We start from the raw sequence: 22,329 nt of genomic DNA on the forward strand, positions 1-22,329 counted from the left end.
CACAGTAGGGAGGAGAGAGGGGGAAGGTCTTTGAAAAATGCCTGTAAGGATTAAAGTAAGGGAAGAAGTGGCAAAGCTCCCCGTGCTAAATGAATAAGCCGCTGCAGTGATTAATGCGCAGCGAAGTAATTGCTCAGGTATTAGGTGCTGTAGGAGCCAGCAGAACAGTCTTAAAAGCACTGAATGAAGCCCTTTTTTCCTCAAAACATAAACAGTGGTTAACACCTTCCAGGACCAAGACCTGCTATCCCCACGACGTAATTATCACCCGGTCATTGCCAGGTGTAATGCCCATAAAATGCGTCAGCCCATGGGGAAAGGAAGTGCAAAATAGGGAGAAAGGAGCAGGGTTTTTGCTTTTCCCAGCCCAACAGCCCCGCAGGAAACCCCAACCTGCTCTCAATCTGCACCCCAAAGGGAAAAGCAAACTTTGCATCTGTTCATTTCAATGCGCTATAGCTCAGTGCAAAAAAATGTATATATTCACCCCTCCAAACTGGAGTAGATATTTAAGGTCCTGTGCTCTTCACCTGGGAGAGCCCAGACTCTTACAAACCTCTGACAGCAACCTCGCCACCCCAAACCTTCCCACTGACATCCCAGGCCCAAGCGGATTGCACTCTTACCCTACTTGGTACAATTTTCCCATAAACCTGGCCGTGTGGCAGCAGATGCTGATGGAGATGGGCCGTGCCGACGCTCCAGCACTGACTTCTGTCAGGCTGTCCAACGGGACCTTAAAATCCCCATCCCAAAAGCCAGCAGCCATAGGAACCCCACGTGATGTTTCATACAGAGGAATTCCAGTAACTCAACTGGTATTACAGCCACAGAAGCTTTCTGTAGCTGGCCCAGAACCCCTTAGGCAGGATTTCATTCGGAATTTCAGGTTTACCTGGATTTGACAGACCGTACAAGGAGTCTGCAATTAGGTGACGTGGGGTTGAGAAAGCACAGCAATGGGTCAGGGACCAGTTCCTGGAGTGGCTACAGCTCGTCCATCCCACCCCACCTCCGAACTTAGAGTAATCAAGCATCTCGGTATATTAAGGGAGCACAGCGGGTCACTACTGCCCCACCGCTCCCTTTTCCTTGCTCCCCAAAGGGACAGAAAGGGGACAAGGTTGAAGGGGAAGAGGGAATAAACCCAGGAGGCCTCTTTCCTTGTGCACCCCACAACTGGAAAGTCCCCGTCTCCCCACAGCAACCCCAGGCAGAGCCCAGCACAGGAGCCTGTCTTCGTCTCCACGTCTGCACCTCCAGCCCAGCTCATCTTTAAGCTTGAACAGCATCGAATGGTGCGGGAGATAAATCCTGAAAGCCAGCGCTCTGGCAGGTCTGCACGCCCAGTTTCGGGGTCAGGGTTGCACAATCTAAAGCAGGATCGGGTGAAACTGCCAACTGCACTCCACGACCGCGCTTTTTTCCACCCCTTTCTATGATTCCCATCCCCTGCTGCAAGCCAAGGTCAAGGATGCTCTGCCAGAAGGGCGAAACGCGTCAGGGGGTGCTAGTTTCGGGGCCTCGGAAGCGGAAAGCACGCCTACCCGTAGATGTCGAGCACGCCGATGAAGGAGTGCTGCTTGATGGTGGTGTGCAGGGCCTTGTTGATGTGCTGCACGATCCAGCCGAAGAGCTGGGCGTAGATGTGCTTGGCCAGCGCGTTCCTGGCGTTGACCACCTGCTGCACCGACATGCTCTTCACGTAGGTCTCGGCGGTGGTGACGAGCTTGCGGTGGCAAAGCCAGTGCTGCATCTGGCCCTGCTCCACGCCCAGCAAGCTGCAGAAGTGGTTCAAGTGCTCGTCTTCGCTCTACGGGCAAGCAGAAGGCAAGATGAGCGGGTGCTGACTCTTCCAACCCGAGATTTGGAGAGGAGAGGGCGCCCTCTTCCCACTGTGCAACCCACCCGCGCCTCCCAACCCCAAAAACCATCCTTCAGCAAGCCCCCAGGTAGACCTTAGGCACATAACACCTCTTACAAACTAACTCAATTTTGAATAACAAACTTGTAAAATAGGCATTACCAGAAGGCACCGTTTTACACGATCGATGAAATGAAAAGCAAACAATTTTCCCTACTGCGTTCTATTTTTTTCCCCCCAATAAACCATGGCAGTGGGGAGGCTTTATTATGCTAAGGCGGCACTTTCTTTTGGACAAGGAGAAATCAATTTCCCTTTAACTCGGCGTAATAATATATATCAAAAGGAAGGCAATTATTTCCCGTTAGATGCTTGTTTGTACAAAAGAGGGAATGGGCTTGAGAACGGGGAGAAAAATGCATTTTAAAAGACCTCCGGGGTGCTTTTTTGCTGCAACATATTTTGGACCACGGATTCAAAGTCATAACGGGGTTCATTTAATACCACACAGTTCCATCTGAAGGCAATTAAACACCATGAACTCCATTACAGAACTCGGCGTCGTTGGAGCAGGCCAGTTTTACATATCCATACGACTAAATATCAAGCAAATTACCCCCAGCATCCCACTAATTGCACACCGCATTATCTCAAGGGTAACGCTAAAACGTGTGCAGAGCCCATTTAAATACTTTAATTAGGAACAAACGACCCAGTCTGGGATGCAATGATAATTGATAGGACGGTGCTCTCCATATCATCTATTTATTTATTTATTTTTAACCCTGAACCAACAGAAAGAAAGGGAAAAATCCCAGCTAAGGCATCTTTAAACTTATTTATTCTTGCTAATTAATTGCAATACGTAGCAGCTTGTGCCACCCTCCTTTGAGTCTTGGATCCTGGTGGCTTTGCCAGCAGCAAAGTGCTTGTAGGAAATTGATTTTGCCCCCCCAGTAGGGCATGCACCAAGACTCTTAAGAAAGCAGAAAAGCTGACATACAGAGGCAAACAACCTTTCCATCATCTTGCTTATGGGAAGGCTAAAGAAGAGAAATGAGGCACCATTTCCCAAGAAAAATGGATCAGCGAGGAAATAATGCCAGGAGGAAAAGGACTGGAGACAAAAGGGCACTGCTTAAAGCACAGCACACCCAGCACGGGCTGATGGACGAGCACACAAAGCTCCCCACTCCCACTGGTGACCTACCGACACGCTACAGGCATCGCCGTCCCGCTCCGACTGAATTTCCAAATTTCCCAGGTGCAGAATGGCAGCGATTATCCTAAAAATGGCCATCTGGTGAGACTCCTTCACTCCTAGGGGAGCAATCGAGAGCTGGTTTTCACGACAAAACGACACAAACTGCAATTTTCAGTTCATTTCGAAGCGCTCGTGGTGCTCGATTCCCCGCCTGGGCTGCTGATTTTGTGACTTTTGGGACTTATCAGAAGTATCCCAACAAACCCATCCTCACCCCATGGTTCCGAAACAACAGCTCAGATGCCAGAGGAGCCCCTCACGTGCTGTTATGTCTTTACAGAAATGGTCGTATCAAAACAATTTGACCACTGTTGTGAACGTGCGCAAAGCCAAGGATGCTGCTTGGCATTAATTAACCGGAGGTGAGCCAGGCTGGGCCAGAGACAAGACCCCAAATCCACGAGCTTGGCAACACCTTTAGGAGTAGATCAAAAGAAAGATGGAGGAGATGGATTTTTTTCAGGCAAAATACTGAAACTGCTGCCGGGAAGCCTCCGAGCCCAGCAGCCCCTTACCGAGCAGGGTGAAGGCGTGCCTGGTTTTCTCAAAGTCATCAGCATCGTCCACGCCGTCGATAGACGTGCCGCCTCCCTGAGAAGTGTAGAAAAAGTCTTCAGCACAGGCTAGAAAAGAAGAAACAAAAAAGCCTCAGCGAGCAGCACTCGCCCACCACAGCCGCTTCGCCTCATCCCCAGCCTGCTGGATCAAAGCTTTCATCTGACTTAGGATCTGCCTACCTTTATCTCCTACTTTTGATTTTTTTTTAATATATTTTTAAATATTTGTACCTACTCGTGACAGCTTCAAGTATTTTAGCACCTTCTCAGCATAATGCCTCCAACACAGGGGGGCAAAGGGCATGGAGAGACGCCAGCAGAGTCAGCATTCGTGACCCCATCCAAGCATCCGCGCTCTGCGAAGTTATTTCAGGGCAACACCAGGCTTAGAAAGGGCGCTGTGATGCACGCCAGCTCCCACGTGTTAAGTCACACATTTACTTGCCAGTTTAAAATTCAACTTTTCGGCACATCTCGTGCATTGCCCTACCTGAAGAATCAGCTTACTGGATCGCTTTGCTGGGCTCAAGAAAGTTTAGAGACTCTTTTCCAGCATTTTGCAATATAAAACGGGGCAACAACAGTTCTTTGTGCGTGTGAGACTCCAAGGAGAAGCAACAGCTCCTACTTTTGATATGGGAAAACAAACGTCTTGCTCAGTTTAGTAAAAAGGGGAGAAAACACCGAAGACAGAGCTTCACGTTTTTGCAGAGAATCGTTTCTTTTTTGCATTTTAAGCAAACGCACAAGCAGCGTGGGAAAGCACAGCTGGAGACTACACACACCGACATCATCAAATTTTGAGTAGAAATGATGCAAAAAGGCTTCTCCTCCAGAGAAGTGCCCCGTGGGACAGCAGCCCCGCGCCCACCGCCTCCTGCGGTGCCAGCTGTTGCCGTTTCGCATTCTCCCTCGAGAAGTGAAGTTGAAAGCTGCACAGCAGCATCAGGACGCCCTGGGTGATGCACCAGGGAGCTCTCAGCCTTCGGTGTCCCAGTCACGGCAAACGCAGACATGGCTTTTAAAGAGCCACGTTGAAAAAGACTTGGATTTCCGCTGGCAGCTTGTGGTTGTGAAATCACAGGGGGAAACGGGACAAAAACAAAGAAAAAAAGCACAACAACTCGGGATGCATCCCAGGGGTTAACCATTAACAGCGGACCTGGAAGGCGAATAGACTCAAAGGACAAAAGTGCTCCTGCCAAGAAACTGGCCGGATCAACCCAGGCTTCATTTAAAACACAGATCTTTACAAAAGTTTCGTACAACATTAACACACGATCTCCCTGCTTCAGCAAGCATCTCCCACAGCAGCCTTGTGTGCAGTTTCTAGGGGCTACAGGCAGGCTTCTCCCCTTCTCCCGCAGCGACAGGCATCTCTAACCCCACCGCGCTTTCCTGTTGCCCTCAGACAGCACGGGGAGGTGGAAATACTCACTGAGACCAAGGTCTTTGAATTCTGGGAGGCTCGCCGAGGCACAAAGCTGATAGAAGATGTGGTAGTTGCGCTCGTCCTCCGCCTGCGGGGGAAAACACCGAGTTAATGGGGGGGAGAAGAGGTTGCCAGCAGCTCTCCCACCATCTAGAAAAACTGCAAAAGGCTGAGCCTGACCCACCAGGAAGGCCACAATGTGCTTCAGGGCATCCAGCGATCTTCAGAAATGAAGATTCTGATTTCATTTCCATGCCCTGCCTAGTCTGCATGGTCTAATTAATACGTGGCAATTTGCATATCTACATGTTGGTCCGTTTATGTGACACGGAGCACGTTTGTTACCAACCTGTAGATTTATTTTCCAACGTTAACAGCTCTGCCAGGAGAGAGACTGGCCTGCATCATTTTTTTTTCCCAACCTTCAGGACGAAGGAGTGGGGCATTATCCGCTGACTGACATGTTTATGAGCATTATATTCTATATCTGCCTGCAGTAATGCAAACCTGGGAGTGATGTCTTGCATTAATCCTATGTAACGAAGCCGTATAGCGGCCTCTGGGAAGGCGTGGAGATGAAAGATTGGAGGAAAAGAGAAAGAAAAAAAGTAACAGACTGGCTTCTGGGACTGCTTGCACTGACGAATGGGGCTATCTGCACAACTGTGGAGCTCAAATAACTTCTGCATTTGAAAGAAGGAATGGTATGAAATACTGATTGTATGAAACACTGATTATTTCAGGAAAAGTTAAACCAAAAAAAAAAAGAATAGTCTTGGGACATTTTGCTGATACCTCACGGTTTAATTTAGACTCCCAAACCAACATGCAATCAAATGTCCCTTCAGCGAGGTGACTTGTTTAATGCAAAGAAAAGACCCAGACTATTGAATTCCCTGAGTACAGCCCCCGAAAGAAAGGTCTCCTCACCTGGAACACAACTCTTGATTTTTCCAACAGATACGTCCTCATGTTGGCACCAATGATGTGGTATCTTTTATCAAAGCCGATCTGAATGTACTTCCCAAAGCGACTGCTGTTGTCGTTCCTTGTTGTTTTCGCATTTCCAATTGCCTGCGTGAAAGGAAATTAGACATTAAATTTGTAATCAGCTTTACATAAATAGTCATGGGAGGATTCGAGGAAATCCCCCTGCCAGCAGCAGAAGGGAGAGCACCGGGAGTTGATGAAGGAGCGGTGTGGCTTAGGGGAAGACCTCGCTTGCTGTACAAATGCTCCTTTCTGTCACTGTGTGTTTTAATTCCATAAAAATTCTGGCAATACCACATGTTCAGTGATTCCACCACCAACATCCGAAGAGCCACCTCGCTTCTATTTTGCCTTACAGGACACCCACACCCTCCTTCACCACCAGCTTTATCCAAGCCCTCTGGAGATGCTCTGCAGCCACAGGCTGGGCTCCTCCCCAGCAAGACCCAGCGCCAGACAAAAGCACAGCTCCCACGGCCTCTCTGCACAGCTCTCGCCGTTTTAGGGACATCTGGAGAGAAACGGGGATCGCTGTGAGCAGGACAGAAGGAAATTTCAGTTTTTACCTCCATAATCGGGCTCGAGGCGAGGACTTTGGCTTCGATATTGGTCTCGCTGGCAGAGCCACCAACGGTGGCAAAGAAGCGCATGGCATATTTGGCAGAGACTGTCTTTCCAGCACCCGACTCTCCGCTCACGATGATGGACTGGTTCTTCTCATCCCTGTGACAGCAGACAAGAAAAACTTTCATAAATCAACCTGTCCTCTTGTCGATAACACATTCGCATCACGCCATCATCCTCCATCTCCTTGTGTCTCCATCTCCCTTGCCTTGTTACCACCTACATTACGAATCCTGAATTTATTCTGCACTCTACAAGAGTAATGGTAAATAACAGAAAATTGTGATGCCTCTCTGCTGAAGCGTAAAGGGCACCCTGAACATCTCCAGAACATCACCAAGCGTTTGCAGAGACACCACGAGATGAAATCCTGCACGAAGCGCTGTTGCGCCCTAAAATTAGGAAATAGCAAAAGTCGTCTGATCCCCCGTGCAATTAAATAAACAGTCAAGTCTGGACTCTTCCAGTGCTGGACTTCTTGCCTAGAAGTCACTTGGTAATTATTGCTTCTTACCCTTACATCTCAGCAGGACGGATGCTGCCCAAGTTCCCACATTTCGGGGAACTTAGCCCCAGGCTTTTTCCTTTAAGCCAGAAGATGAAAACCACACCAGGCAGGGTGTCTCTTCAGTTGAATGAAGCCAATAAAGCTCAAAAGAGCGGAATTATGCATTATTTAATATCCAATCAGCACTGCCACCAGGTAACATTGTGTAACCTGGGCTTTTTTTTTAATCTAGGATTCATAATTAAGACCTTTTGTTACCAATTTTGACATTTTTCCATGCCTTTTCAGATACAAGAGTGCAACTGGTTGAGGGAGGCAAAGATCATTTCCACCTGGGGAGCTCATTCAGCTGAGTGGTTCCTTCCTCCCCCTGGCTTGCCTTTGTCAAAACACCATCATTCCCCAAAAGACACCAAACCTGGTGATAAAAACCACGGCCGGGGCGTTGTACAAGGGTTTGAGCCCCAGGACAGCGACGGTTTCCACCACCAGCAGCTCCTGACTGCCCTTTGACTGGCGAGAAGAGATGGAGGATATCTTGGTGCACGTGGATGCAGCCAAGAACTTAAGCCTTTGGAAATAGTTCTGGAAAGCTGGAGTATCTGAAAACAAATATACCCTGAGTATTCTCCAGACCTAAGTCATATAACAACTCTTTCATTGTTGTTTTCATTGTTTTCTTTTTCGGAAGCCATCGCTAGAGCTTTAAGCAAACTGCTGAACAACTTCATCTCGATCTCAGCAGAGAGAGCAAAGGCACTCACACTAAAAACCTTAAAGAGGGGAAAAAAAAAGAATATCCGAAGCAAACGAGGGCAGAGCCAGATCCCGGGAGCAATTATCAGGGGTCACTCCAGCTCTAATCCCTGCCCGACACTAATTCTCCGCGTTGAGGCATGAGTCAATGACTCGCCGCATCTCCGCCGTGGAAGTGATGTTTAACCTCCTTCTTGCTGGATGCTCTGAGGATTAGTGGCCATAAAGCAGCAGGAAGATTAAAAATGTTTTAAGCACCGTAGTTCAAATTGAGCCTGACCGTAACAAGAACACCCTTAAAGTCCCAAAGTGGGGACTAAAAGCACGTGTCGGTGTTACATTGCATTGGTAGCAGTATATAAATATGTAAGGATTTAATACAATTGCATTGCACTCCCCCAAATAACAGCAATGAAATAAACTGAGATCGTCAACCCTGCCTTCAAACAAAGGGACAGAAGTTGCACATTTTTAAGATAAACAGCCCCCAAAGACCCAGATCGTTCTCATCTCTAATTTCATTTTATGCTGCAGCTGGAAAAGCCAGCATCAACATAAGGATGTTTGTTTCAAATGCTATGTATTCACCTGGGTCTTTTTTTATGCTGTATCTTCGATAAATAGCATGGGTTATCTAGGCAATTTTTTATTTTTTTATTTTTTGGGGGTAGAGAACCGTTTTATACAGTGTTTTTTTACAGATGGGGGAGAAAAAAGAATTTCTTCCACCGACAACCTACACCCACACAGGCTCTGAAGTCCCTCGTGGCTCGTTTCAGCACCTTCTCCCCAGGCAGCTGGAAACGCAGCAAGGAAAATCCTGCTTACTCCAGCTTGACGCATAGGAATTTGCTGCAAAACGCTGACCTGTCTCCACTCTTTCCATGAATTCCTGGGGGCACACAAGGAAGATGACCTCCTCCTGGGATTTATGCTTTGCAAAAGGTGTTGGGGTGAAGAACACAGCTCTTCTTCGTCCACAGTGAATAAGGTCAGGGGTTCCTCAGCGTGCAGTCTCGAGAGAGTTGCCAAACACTCACCTGGCCACTTTTATCAGCTACCTGACACCCAGATGCTCTTTTTCTGCGTTGGGATCGCGACGCGGAGCATCGCTGGCTGCAGCCCAAGCCAGCAGCTGGCCCCTGCGGAGCTGCCTCGGGAGGAGGCTTTGTTCTGCAGCCTCCCAGGAAGGATTTCCTGGGGTTTTCCGCTGCCCAGGCTCGCCCAGTGCCGTCCCAGCATTGTGGCATCTCTGTTCCCTGCCACAGCAGGGCAAGTGAGACCAGCGGATCTCTCCTTTAGCCCCTAGGAAGCGTTACCTGCAGTCTCTCCTGTTTCCTTCCTTATACCCTCCCCGGAGAACGTGCATCCAGCTTTTTCTGCAAATCCTGCGGTCCTACACAACTGCTGTGCTTGTGGGATAACTCCCAAAGCCTCACCCTCTCCTCCCCATCCCATCTCTAACCCCAAACAGCATACATCCCCCTTGGCTTCTCCGTTTCCTGAATTCCATGCTATTATTCTATGGCCCAGATTTGTAAAAGCTGAGCTCATCCCCACCTTCATTCTTGCATTTCTTACTTTATTTCTTCTCCAGCAAATGTAAACAGCACTGCTCAGAGATCCTAATGCTGGGAGAGAAGAAAATTCCTGCTTAACCAAGGCGCTACCTGCACAATTGTTTGCCCCCTGACATCGCAAGGCTCAGCTAAGGTCTGCCGAGCCCTGGCAGGCTTTTGGCAGGAGAACATTCAATGTTTTGCAGTCCAATTTTGGCAGATTTACACCTGGATCAGATCACGGTATGTTTGTGCATCCCTTACCCCATCAGCTGATGCATGCACACGCGAATAAGGAGCCCGGCATTTCTCCTGCCACCAGGCTACACACTTCTTCAGAGGCTCCTGCAAGTCCTTTATTACCCGAGACCTTTTTCTCTGTAAAATCAGCTCATTGCACTTATTTTATTCCAAAAATTGTGTTTCTGGCCCCATCGGCTGGTGGACATAATGTAATCATGTGAAAATTAAGACAACCCAAAGAAGTGATGGTTTCACACCAATTTAACACACTCAGAAGCCTCAGTCCTGCCCAGGTCCCGCCATGCTCATGTGCACCCCAGCTGCCGAAAGCAGAGCTGGGGATACAAAGCATCCTGCACGGTCAGTAATTCAGAATAATTTTTAAAAAATCATAGCCAAATCACAAGAAATCTAAACGTACGGTGCGAGTCCAGCTAGAGCAAAATGATCCCCGGCACTACAACTTTTGGCTTCCTCTTATATCCTCTTTTAGACCGTGGCTTATCTGATAAGAGCAAAATCCCACATCTGTCCGCAGCACCACGATAAATACAAAAATAAAGTAAAACACACTGCATTCATCTGGGGAAGACGCTGCTTCTGCAGACCCGTAAATATCTCCAGGTACCCACCAGAGGTGCCTCCTAACTCAAAAGCGTGCATTTGCCACGTTTAATTCCCTATTTGCCCATTTTTGATCCGACAATTTGATGCGACTGAGCAGTACTCACCTGGCCATCTGCTTATAGGCTTCCTCCGCCACCGCAAAGATGTGGGGATCCATGTCCCCCATGTTCTGGCCGCTGTACGCGTAGATGACATCTTGTTCGTAGATTGGCAGCTGCTCGTAGGGATTGATGGCCACAAGGACAATGCCTTAGAAGAGATAAATACACAGATACATTACAAAGCAAGCCTGGAGTTAAGGCTTCAGGCTTTACAGGGCTTGCCTGAATTGATTTTTTTTAAATACAAAGCCTGGGGAAAAGAAATGAAAAAGGAATGGGAAAGACTCCTAGTTCTTATCTCGGCATCTCCTTCAAAGTGCTGTGCTTTGATAGCAAGGGAATAAGCTGCAGGATAGCTACAGAGGAGGCACATGAAACTGGTGAGAAAAATGAATAGAAAATAATCTCCGTTGTGCAAAGGCGGACTTTCCCCTGGCTTAACTTCTGAGCAAAACCCCCTTGAGTTTTACTCTGCTAGCAAGATCACCTCGAGTGCCAGCAAGAGGGTTCAATATTCAATATTCTCCCGCTTAACTGCAGAAAACTGGCTGAGTCAGCTTTTTTCTAATTTTATTTTTATTATAAAGGTTGCGATCTGTTGCCATCCACCCACAGGTAACTGCTGCCTTGAATGATTTTGGCAGGCCCCTCTCTCCGGGGATGACAAACCCAAGTTCACAGCTGGCCTCCTTGAGCTTTGAATTTAAGAGCCCGATGACCCCAAAAATCATCAAGAAAAGGCAGGGCAGCGAGGTTTGTTTCGCAGTCTTTTCCACCCACACACTGCTAACCTCTGCCATCAACACTCATTTTCTTTGGACATCACAAATGCTGGATGGAAACGTCTCCAGAAAGGAGCTTCTCTTGCAGAAAATTTAAAAAAATAAAAAAAATAATGCTTGGCAACAATGCTAACCGAACATCATTATTGTCTACTCTTCCGTAGCGTAATTACAGAATTATGTTCTGTAATTCTTCTCGTGACTGGATAAATTGTGCAATTTTCTGGGACATCAAATCCCATAGATCTGGTCTCCGTTATAAACCCGTTACAGCAGGAAACTCTCTTTTGGGAGGAAAACACACCATGGACACGGAGTTGGATGACATCTTCCTGGCATGCTGCTGTTCTCCCGTGGTTTCCTAGGTCCTACTTTTTCTCCACAGACCACCAAGTTGGCCTCAAAGTCATCTGATAAGGCTTTTCCACCAAGAATCGTGTACTATGTCCCCTGCCCCCAGATATATATAACCCAAAACTTGTTGGCCACACACGTGCTTCCCACCCACTCCAAATTCACAGTCCTGGACTTTACTCATGGCACAGCCTCTTGCTCATGGTGGTAAGAGGTTTCTGCGTAGATGTGCTCTGACCTGACCCTCTCCAGGAGATAAATACATGGTGTGGACACTTGGACATACTCAAACATAAATTTTCAGAGAGTAGTCTTCACCCCAGCATAGGGTCAGATAGTATATGACCAACTGATCCGAGGAAGAAGAGTTTAGAAAGGAGCCTTTAGCCTACAAGACCTGGACATGGCCCCACCGCGATACTCACCACAGTATGTGTAGATGTGGTTGGACTCGAGGAACCTGACTTTGAGGTTGTGGAGGACTGCAGGCTCGTGCAGGTAGCTCAGGGCCGTCAGGTCATTCTCTCCCACCAGGATATCTGGGTTGCGGAGGAAGGGCAGCTCATTGCCTTGGAGGTCAAACTCGTAGAGCTGAAGAGACACACATGAGGAATGTAAGAACACAAAAACCAACGGCTCCTTTAATATCTTGTAACTTACTCAAGAATGACTCCAGCTTGATACAATGCAATACCTGTACCTTCTGCTTTAACTGTAATTACATACTTTTGATGCTAAATACTACAGGGACTTGGATGATCCAGACAGGAAACCCCCTTGCTAAAGAGCTTGGAGATGGCCATGGCCAACAGATGGTCCTAGGGGACAGGGATGGTCCAGAAACTCCAACCTGAGCACACCTGAGTTGTTTTCAGGCCAGCCTTGGGGCAAAAAGCCTTTGGCCAGCTCTGGGCAGTAAGAGGTAGCCTACAGAAAACCCCAGCTTCAGCTGATCTAAGCATCTTCATGCTCTTTGAAGGACAGCCTCATTTCAGAATAAACCACATTCTTCCCAGCAGAATGACTTTTCAGAACATCTTTAATTCAGGCTACTTTAATACTCAAATCCTTACACCCCTTCAGGCAGAGAAGGACACGGAGAAGCAGAGTCCCTGCTGCTTCAATCTCTGAAGAGCCAGGTTATAACACTGAAGCATACGGCTGCCCATACGCCAAGTGCTCCTGGCTCATCCCCAGACGAGCAGCAGAGCCACCAACTAAAGAAAAAGCGTTTTTTTTTTTTCTCCCTTTGCAGTGGAGTAAATAAATAAGTGTCTCAGGAAGGGGCCCCAACGCTCAGCTCCCAGCCAAAGGGAGGAATCCAGTTTGCAAGCAGAAGGAAGCCACCGCCGGATCACTGCCTACGTGAACTGCACAAGGATCAACCCATGTGCACAAGGACAGGCTCACACGACGCGTTTGGAGATCTCAGGCTGGTTTTATACTCTAATCCCACGTAGCCGATGCCAATTTTCAAGAGTTTGCACTCAGCCTCACATCTTAATGGCAAGCACACCAGGGATCCCCCGTGATATTTAAAACTTAGCTCATCGTTGGGAAGGAGCACGCTGTATGCAGCCAGCAACCACAAAACGCGTGAAAATTCACTTAAAGTGCAAGGACAAAAGGGAAGCATTAACCCGTTGGGTAATGCGTGTCGGCTGTCAGGAACTAAAGGCTTGCTTTCAACAGCTTTGACTCCCCTGAAGTTATTTATACTCTGATTTTTTTTTTATCTGATGCACACCTGCACGGTTCCCCTTTGGTGATGCTCTTCAGCCCAACATGACGTGGGGTCCAGGCAGGGCTTTGTGGGGAAGAGCATTAAAAAGGTTTTGCAAGAATTATTAAAGGAAAAAACTTCTGTATCCCTTTGTGTCGTGTTTGACAGAAACAGGTGGGATCCAACAAAAAAACCTGCTCTGACTCAAGGTACAACACAACGCTGAATGACAGTTACAAGGTTTAAAACAAAAAAACCCCTATGTATTACAGTAAAAGGCGCAAATAACTTGGAGGAAAGACTTCAATTTAACAATCTAAACTCAACTTCAACTCTAAAAGAGCTGACGGGGACAGGGGGCTGAACTGGCACGTGCGGATGCTGGGCTTTTACACTGCTTTTTGGTTGCAGACAACCCACCGGCGTGCTTCCTGCTGGCACAGGTCACGCAGCCCTGCAAAACATCAGCATTTCCCCCAGGGTAGAGAAAATGGGGAGGACAACGAGCACGGCAGAGACTGACCCCAACAAAGCCAGTGCAAGAAAAGCTCCACAAGCCAAAGCACGCCAGGCACACATTTCAACGCAAATCCCTTCCTTTTCAAGCCCAGCACGCTGACGTCCTGCAACTGGCCCGCATTTGCTGCTCTGAAAGCAAAATTGTTTTGAAGAGCAGCCTAATCAAGCGTGCCTCATTCCTCCTCTCCATCTTGCCATTAAGTCATTCGGTAAAAAGTATTCCCTGCGTGGAAACGGGCGGCTGGCAAGGGACGTGAATTACTCACCATCCTCGGAGGATTTCCAATTTGGAGAAAGCGGCCTCTCTTAAATGTTTTAGCTACAGAGCAGATCACCTGCTACGTGATCACGGGAACCCTGCTTGCTCAGCGAGGAAAGCTGGTTTAGGTGAAGTTCTTCACGAAAAAAACACATTTTTCTTCATGCAGGTGGGATGCACCTCGTGGCAGGTGCATGGCACGGCTGCTCCCTTCCCAAAAAGCCCCCAAATCCCCATGGTTAACTCCACTTGCAGCCCCTATAGTTATAGGATGTCCCAGACCACGAGCTCTGGGCTGAGGACAGAGAGTAGCCACTCTACCCCAGCCTCCATCCTGCTTTTTTTTTTTTTTTAATGCACAAAGAATAAATATAGCCCAGAAAAAAAAGTATCTTTTACCATAGGATCATGTCCTATTTGATTTTCCATCGGTGTCCAGTCTCAAGTAGATGTTACCAGCCATGCTCCTTCCAATTTGCTCAGCAGCAAAAACCCAGAGTCTGATATTTCTAACACTCCGCTGCTACATAAAAATAAAATTGTTCTGCTATCGCAACTTTGCCAGAGGATGAAAGGAGTTGAGGGAGGTCAAAGGCTTTTCTCGCAGCCTCCTCTAACACAAGCACCCGGAGAGGGAGCAGGCAGGGGAAAGCTGCAAGAGCTGAGGCATTTAAAAATGTTTTCTGAAAAATGTGAGATGGCTCAGGCCTTTTTTTTCCCACACATTAATTTGAGGGTTTAAATTACCGAAAAGAATAACAATGTTCAAAAGCTTACAGTTTCATCTTCAAGTTTCAGCTGGAGGCTTTTATCTCCCTCTTTGTAATCCTTGATAATTTCGGCCGATTTCCAAACTTCGTCAGGGTCAGGAATCCAAACCCTGGTGTACTGCAGAGGGGGAGAAAGAAAGAAAAGCTCAAACACGGGAAAAAAAAATAATAATAAAAGCTCGAAACATCAAGAAATTAAGTCAGAAATAAATTAATTCCCCGTGGACACAATCCACCACTCATTGTAAAGTCAGAGCTGCTAAAACGTTGTGTCAGCCTGAAAATAAAAGTCCTAATTTTAGGTTTGGGGGTAAATTATAAGCCAGCAGTCTGATTTCCAAGCAGACTTTCAATCAGGTTTCTCCCGGACAAGGTATACAACTGGCTTGCTACCAATCAAACAAAGCAGGGTACAAACTCAACGTAAGCAGGGAATTTAATTTCCAAGCACCTTTTAGAAGCTTTTTATGAAACACTGCAATTCCAACTTCAATAAATACTCTGCCCTGGCAGCCTAAAAGATTCCCCCTGTGCCAAAGAAATAACCAGTGGGGGGCCGAGACCTCAAATATTTGCTCAAAACAGGAGAGTTTGGGGCAAATCCAGGCGATGCCGACAGTGTTGCAAAACAGAGGGGTTTGGTCCCTGTCTTATAAGGCTAAATAATACGTAAATATAGCAAATAACCCCGGCTGGTATGGCCAGGAGCCCTGTTTTTCACCTTGCTATGGAGAAAGGAGCAGGTCAAGCTGGGCACAGCCTTTCCTCGCCCCCTGCTCCTCGCCCCAGTTTCCCCGGGCTGATCTCTCCTCCCGGCGCCCGGAGATAAAACGCGTTCCAGAAATGCCCGAAATAGTCGGGGATCAGGACGTACCCGCCTCGAGGCAGCCACAAAATCAAAACCTTTCTGGGTTTTGTATCCCTTCGTCCATCCCGGCTGCAAAACTACGGAGTTTCAATAATAAAAGTGATTTTCCTCGTGCGTACACACGTCCAAGGGATCGTGCAGCGGGGAGAGCAATCAGATGGCCGCGTTTGCGACGTCTTTGCAAGCTCGTTCCCAAGCTGGGAAACCCCAAAGCTATCGCTGCTCCAGCACCTGCGCCCCCGAACCGAGGCCTTCCCACCCTAACGGATAGCCACAGGCTGCCTGGGAGAAGAGGCTGTTATGACCCGCTCTGAAAGCATTTCCTCAAGCATCCATTTTTTTTCCCAAAAAACCTCTTTTCTAAGCCAGCCCTGGCCAGGACGAGGAGCCCTCGGGGAAGATGGATGAGCTCAAAGCCACCGGGTGACCAAAACCAAGCCCAAAGGAAGTCCCCATCCAGGCTGGAGAGCCTCTACTTCTACAACCTCACCTCTGGCACGACTGTCCCACCCTCGGGGACACTTCTGAAATGTGTTTTTTGCATTATCTGTGCTCAGCTGGGTGGCTGGCTCCAGATCCTGGCTCAAGACCCAAGGGAGAAAATCAACATTTACACCCAACCCACACCCAACTGGAACAACCCAGCGCCCTCAGAGCCTTTCGCGCTACTCGACCCAGATTAAGCAGAGGTTTTGGTGAATAAACTCAATCCCCGCCTCATGATTTGATTTAGATTTTAGCAGGCTGCCGCTGCGGAGGCAGATTAGGAGCAGCATTACACGGGAAGGGACGGGATTTGTTCGGCTGCTGAGCACTAACGCAGCCTCCCGAGCAGCTAGAAAGGCTCAAACCGTTGGACACAAGCGTTGGCCAATGACACCGGGACAAATATCTGGGCGTTTTGCTTCGAAAAGGAAAAGCACGCCTCTATTTTTCCCCTCTCTGCAGTGGGCTTAGTGCCAGCCTTGTTACACGAGGAAGAAATAGGATGGTCCAGTATTTCCAAACGGTCTCGAAGAAGACACACCAAAAGAAAATCTGTTCGGCAACCTGTGGATCATTGCCTTTTAATTATTATTTTTACTTCCAACAGTGGCAGCCTCTCAGAAGGAGATTTTCACCCTGGGGGTGGTTTCTGCCCCACGGGGCCAGCTGAGGTCATGGCCACCACCTGCCTGTGCCACCCCAGGAGACCGCGGTGTCCCCAGGCTGGCCGTAGGGCACCCGCCTGCAGCGGGGACCCCCTGGACCCCGACTTCTCGCTCACCATAAAACCCCAAAAGGCAGAAAGGAGAGGTCGTGCAAATCAGTGCTTCGGCACACAGCGAGGGGCATGCACTCCTTTAGGGCAGGGGAAAAAGGAAAAGTAAATAAATGGCATTTTCCTTACTCGAAAACCCTAGAAACAGCTATAAAATGGAAGTGTTAACTTTCTCAAAGCACTAAACTCAGGGGGAAAGGCAGCGGCCTGATGCGGAGCTGCTGCACTGGGACGGGCACAGCACATACGGGGTCGGAGCTGTTTCCTTCCCCGGGGGGCTGCCAGGCTGATGGATGTCCCCACGTCCCCCCCCCAGCGCCAGCTCGGCTCTCTTCCTCCTCCCTGAAATTTATTACCCCGCACAAATTAACACGGATGGCGATTTGCATAAAGCGTCGCTGCTTTTACTCCCCCCAAAATCGCAAAAGTTAAATCCTTCCTGGCTGCTTTCTGCAAATCCCCGTTGACTGGTGCTAATTACCCTGCTCTCCCTTAATTCTCGATTAATCAAAGCCTCGAGCAGCAGTGCCGTGCCATAATCCTGCCCTCGCGGTGCCATTCCCCATCTGAATTCCACGTAACCTTGACGGACGTAGCCCGGATCCAAAAAACACTCAATATGCACCGCGTGCACCTGATTTTTAATAAAGGTATCATTATAAAATACTGTTTTTAAATGGAGGAGATGCAGCATTTAATTGCAGTAACACCACGAGCATCTTGTGCCCTCCCGTTGCTGGTGCAGGTGCAAGCAGCACAGCATCGTCCCGTGCAAACGCCCTCCCTGCCCGGCACGCTCCTGCCAAGCAGCATTACCAAAATCCAGGTTTAATTTTTACAGGATGGAGCAATCTTTCCACCCGACAACTTTCATTAGAAAGCACCAATAGGATGAATTAAACCCGCACGCTTACCCCTCGCCTCGCCGGCACTGACGCTTTCCAAACCCTCTCGGAGCATCACTTTGCACGTGCTTAGCCCAAAGGAGGTTTGAAAAGTAAATGAATTTATGAAGCTTTTCTTCAGCCCTGGCTAACCAGGGCTGGAAAGGCCCAGCGGCCACCTCTGAGGCTTTTTCGTTGCTAAACAACTGATGGAAAACGCATCGATCGCTGAGGATTCAAGCAAGTGGCGTTTGAGTAGCGATAATTAAAAAATTCCAGCAATAAGGTTTGCTGGCAGGGAGACCTTTAATACCTGGGGAACGGCACCAGTGGTCAAGACGCAGCAAAACCGGGATAAATAACTTCAGTTAAAATAGCTGAAGGGGTAGAAAAATCATTCAAATGCTTCCCTTGCTTGAGGGGCAGAGAAGGGCTCTGCGGGAGGGAAGGACGGGGTTTGGTTTCCATCCCCTCGCAATCCCCTTAATCCCACAGGTGGCTTCCTCTGCTGAACGTAGGGGAGAAGAAAGCACGAACCTTAAAAATGAAATTAAAACAACGAAAAATCACATTAAAACTATTTTTAACTTAAATTCACATAAGGTGCCTCCAAGAGCTTTCCCTTGAAGCGCTGTCCCTTCATCAGTGCGCTTTCATCCGGCCACCCACCTTTCTCATCCTCCCCACGATGGCAAGCGTCCTGCCACGGGCTGGGAGCTTTCAGAAAAATATTTCTGGGTGTTTTCTTGGGACAAGGCACGCGTCTGCCCGGCCCAGAGCCTGCCCCAAGCCTCGCGTGCGGATCTGCAGAGACTTGTCCGCCTCGTAGCTGGCATGCAACAAGCCTGAATTTGTGTTTCAGGAACCGCTTCCCGAGCCTTCAGCGTCAAGATTGCGTCACCCTCCTTGACAATAGCCGCTCAATAAGCCGTGCTTCGAGTTCCACAGCAATTAGTCTCCGAACCGCGATTGCTTTTCACAGCACGCCGCCTCCCTGCCAGCTCCCTCCCAGCAGCGAGTGGGAAAACAGGCTGCCGCAAGCCAAGCCAGAGTCATCTCACCAGGCTGCAAGAAAAGATGAGCACGCTCGTCCACCTCCTCCTCTACAGCAGCGTTACACGTGCAGGAGCCACCTTTATACCCTGGCAATCACGGGATTTTCTTGCTAAGACACAGCCGGGAGGGCACCCACCGGCACCTTCGTGTCCGACGGGAGGATGGAAGCGAAAGCCAGCAGGAGGACCAACAAACCAACAGATGAATACCAAAAAAACCACCCTACGAGCGCTGTTCGGGGCACTCGACTCCATGTCGTGCTTCTTTCCCCAGTCTGTGAAGCCAAACACGACCCACAGAGCTGAATCCCCAGAAATGCAGAGTGAAAACACCCAGAGCAGCTTTAACTCCGCTTCACGCGGAGACTGCACGGCTTAGAGGAATTTTAACCTTCAGCTTAGGTGAAGGTGTTTCTAACTCGCTGCCCCAAATGAAATCCGTTTTACCCGTTGCCGTGAATTGAAGGGTGAGAGCTGGCTGAGCACCAGCACGGGGCGGCACCCATAGCACCCAAACCCAGCATCGCGCTGCAGCCCCTCCACCTGGGGCAGCCTTCTGAACGTTATAGGGCAGCATCACGAACAAGCACCAAGAACAACGATGGGATTAAAGTCAAATTCCCGACGTGGACTGCAGTCATTCGCCACACCAGCCAAAACCACCTGTAAGAGGGGAGGAGGGTTTTTTTTTTTTCCCCACCCGGCTGGGTGGGGCGGGCGAGACAAGAGTCAATTCTTTTCTAGGGCTTACATCACACGGAAGTTGTGCTTTTCTAGGTGACATCAGGGATAACCCAGCCATTATTGGGCTTTGGGGACAATTACATGACTTTACTCAAGCAATAGGTGTTCCTCGTAGGATGAGAGAGAAACTCGGGGCAGTCCTTCTGCAGAAATTCAGAGAAAAGCCTACCACATATATATACACTTCATATATATATATATATAAAATATATATAATATTAAGCTGCAAGGGGAGGAATCAGGACTTGGAATGCACTTTCTATCGGCTTACAAAGTAAGAAGAGCCGTGCTTCAGGTTTCTGAAGCCCCCACTGGGCTGGGGACAAGCTCGGGGACGCTCCCAGGGGACGGTGACTTCCCTAAGGCAGCACCAGGGACCCAGGACAGCTGCAGTTACCCAAAGCTCAGCCTAGCAGGTGGAAGGGGTTTCCATCACATCCCAAACTTCCCTGCTTGGGTTGACTCTCTATACCCCACAGAAACTACACCAATAGCCGTTTTTCCCAGCAATTTCAGAATATCAGATGCAACCCATCGCTATTAGAATGTAATCAACGAAAGCAACGCGTAGCAAACTAAAGCGCGGGCTGTTTGAAGAATAAAATAACCTCAAACCAACGACTCAATAATCGGAATAGCCACTGAGATTCAGTTTTGATGAATAATGCGTACCCTTGCCTCTTTTCCTCACGGGATATTGAGACGAGCAGCGCCTCGGGGCTCTCCAAATTTAAGCCCGTGCCCAGCCTTTTCACCTCCATCACACAACAGCCTGCCAAAACACATTTCGGCTGCCAGCGCTGCCGGCCCGGGGAGAATCCCCAAGGGACGGCTTTTCACAAGGGCTCTTTTTCTTAGGGAAGCAGCTTAACCTGTTCGCAGGACGCTTCAGCCCGTTCTCGGAGGTTTTCGTTGCGCACCACCACCGGGGACACCGAGCTGTAAATCCCTCCCTGCCACCAGGCACACGAGAGGATACGGGCCGCTCCTGCGGCTAGACAGAGTGCTGCACTTCGATTTCATTGCCACAAACACATTTTTGTACCTGCCTCGGCTGCTGTAGTGGGTTTACGGGGCAAGGTTTTGGTGGCAGGGGGCCATAGGGGTGGCTTCTGTGAGAAGGATCTAGAAGCTGCCCCATGTTAGATAAGGGCCCCGCTGCTGAGCAGAGCCGAGCCAATAAGCGATGGTGTTTGTGCCTCTGTGAGAGCAGATTTAAGAAAGGGGGGAAAAAAAAACAAACTGCTGGGGAACAGCAGCTGGGAGTGAGAAATGGCCTTGCAGGTGCCAAGGTCAGCGAAGAAGGAGGGGGAGGAGGTGCTCCAGACGCCGGAGCAGAAATCCCCTGCGGCCTGCGGCGAGGACCGTGGTGGAGCAGGCTGTCCCCCTGCAGCCCACGGGTCCCACACGGAGCAGATCTCCACGCTGCAGCCCGTGGAGGAGCCCCCGGTGGAGCAGGTGGATGTGGCCTGGAGGAGGCTGCGGCCCATGGAGAGCCCCCGCAGGAGCAGGCCCCGGGCCGGAGCTGCAGCCCGTGGAGAGGAGCCCACGCAGGAGCAGGGGGGCTGGGGGGAGCTGCCGCCCGTGGGGGACCCGTGCTGGAGCAGTTTGCTCCTGGGGGATGGATGGACCCCGCGGTACGGAGCCGTGTGGGAGCAGGTCTTGAAGAGCTGCTGCCTGTGGGAAACCCACACAGGAGCAGTTCGGGAAGGACGGCATCCCGTGGGAGGGACCCCACAGCGCAGGGGAAGAGGGCAGATGGGAGGAAGGCGTTTTTGGTTTCTTTCCTTTGTTTCTCACCCCTCTAGCTTGTTAGTAATAGGCAATAAATCTTACTGTCTCCCTCCTCCGAGTCTGTTTTGCCCGTCACGACAATTGCTGAGCGATCTCCCCGTCCTTATCTCGACCCTTGAGCCCTTGGCATCGTATTTTCTCCCCCGTTTCCTTTGAGGAGGGGGAGTGAGAGAGCGGCCGTGGTGGAGCTCGGCTGCCCACCCGAGTAAAACCACCACAGCTGCCCGCATTCAGTGGGATCAATCAAACGTTTCTGGGACGGAGGAGGCCCCGTGGGAGACCCCAGCCCCTCCTCGCCGCAGCCTGCTTACCGGAGCACAAGACCTACAGGTGCTCCTCTGGTGGCGTCGGCCTTTCTCAAGCTCTGCCTGAAAACAACAAGCCTCCGCTTTTAACCAGCTTGCTCCTATAAAACACCATAAACACCCTCAATACAACACTAATTCAGCCATCTAAGGTGAATCGCACGAGTAGGCCCCGCAGCTTCCACGAGACTGCCCCACCGGGTCGCTGTAGCAGCCAACGTTGAAAGCAGTTATAAATTAGGTACAAAACCCACAAGAGACGAGGGTCAGGACTGCTTCTCGGGCTCAAGTACGTAAGGCAAATACAATTCAGCGCTCTTCCAACACTTGGGGCAGCTCCAAAGCTATTCAAGGCTTAAAATTATGAACCGTGATTGAGATTTGCTCTTATCTCCAGCACACCCAGCGGGCGCGCTGGCTCTTTTCGGCCTCGACCGCTGGATTTTGCTCTGCCCTTACTGCTCCATTACACAGGCGGTGTGCCTG

The 22,329-nt window shown here is 49.4% G+C and overlaps 1 protein-coding gene across 8 annotated transcripts in view; it reads right to left on the minus strand.

Annotated features, from left to right (window-relative positions):
• The window catches only part of MYO5B (myosin VB), a 106,223-nt gene that overhangs the window by 60,718 nt on the left and 23,176 nt on the right, over positions 1 to 22,329 (minus strand). For 7 of the 8 annotated variants that reach the window (XM_066989135.1, XM_066989141.1, XM_066989138.1 and 4 more), the window contains 9 exons: positions 14,940 to 15,050; positions 12,087 to 12,252; positions 10,529 to 10,673; positions 6,674 to 6,830; positions 6,048 to 6,191; positions 5,124 to 5,205; positions 3,644 to 3,751; positions 3,075 to 3,184; positions 1,548 to 1,813 (listed from right to left, as the gene is read on the minus strand). In XM_066989135.1, coding sequence (XP_066845236.1) covers positions 1,548 to 1,813; positions 3,075 to 3,184; positions 3,644 to 3,751; positions 5,124 to 5,205; positions 6,048 to 6,191; positions 6,674 to 6,830; positions 10,529 to 10,673; positions 12,087 to 12,252; positions 14,940 to 15,050 — 1,289 coding nt within the window. Of the gene's footprint in view, positions 1 to 1,547; positions 1,814 to 3,074; positions 3,185 to 3,643; positions 3,752 to 5,123; positions 5,206 to 6,047; positions 6,192 to 6,673; positions 6,831 to 10,528; positions 10,674 to 12,086; positions 12,253 to 14,561; positions 14,768 to 14,939; positions 15,051 to 22,329 lie in introns of those variants that run through there. The other variant, XM_048079714.2, reaches the window with a different exon arrangement.

Source organism: Anser cygnoides, chromosome Z (assembly GCF_040182565.1).
Source record: "Anser cygnoides isolate HZ-2024a breed goose chromosome Z, Taihu_goose_T2T_genome, whole genome shotgun sequence".
Taxonomy (NCBI): domain Eukaryota; kingdom Metazoa; phylum Chordata; class Aves; order Anseriformes; family Anatidae; genus Anser; species Anser cygnoides.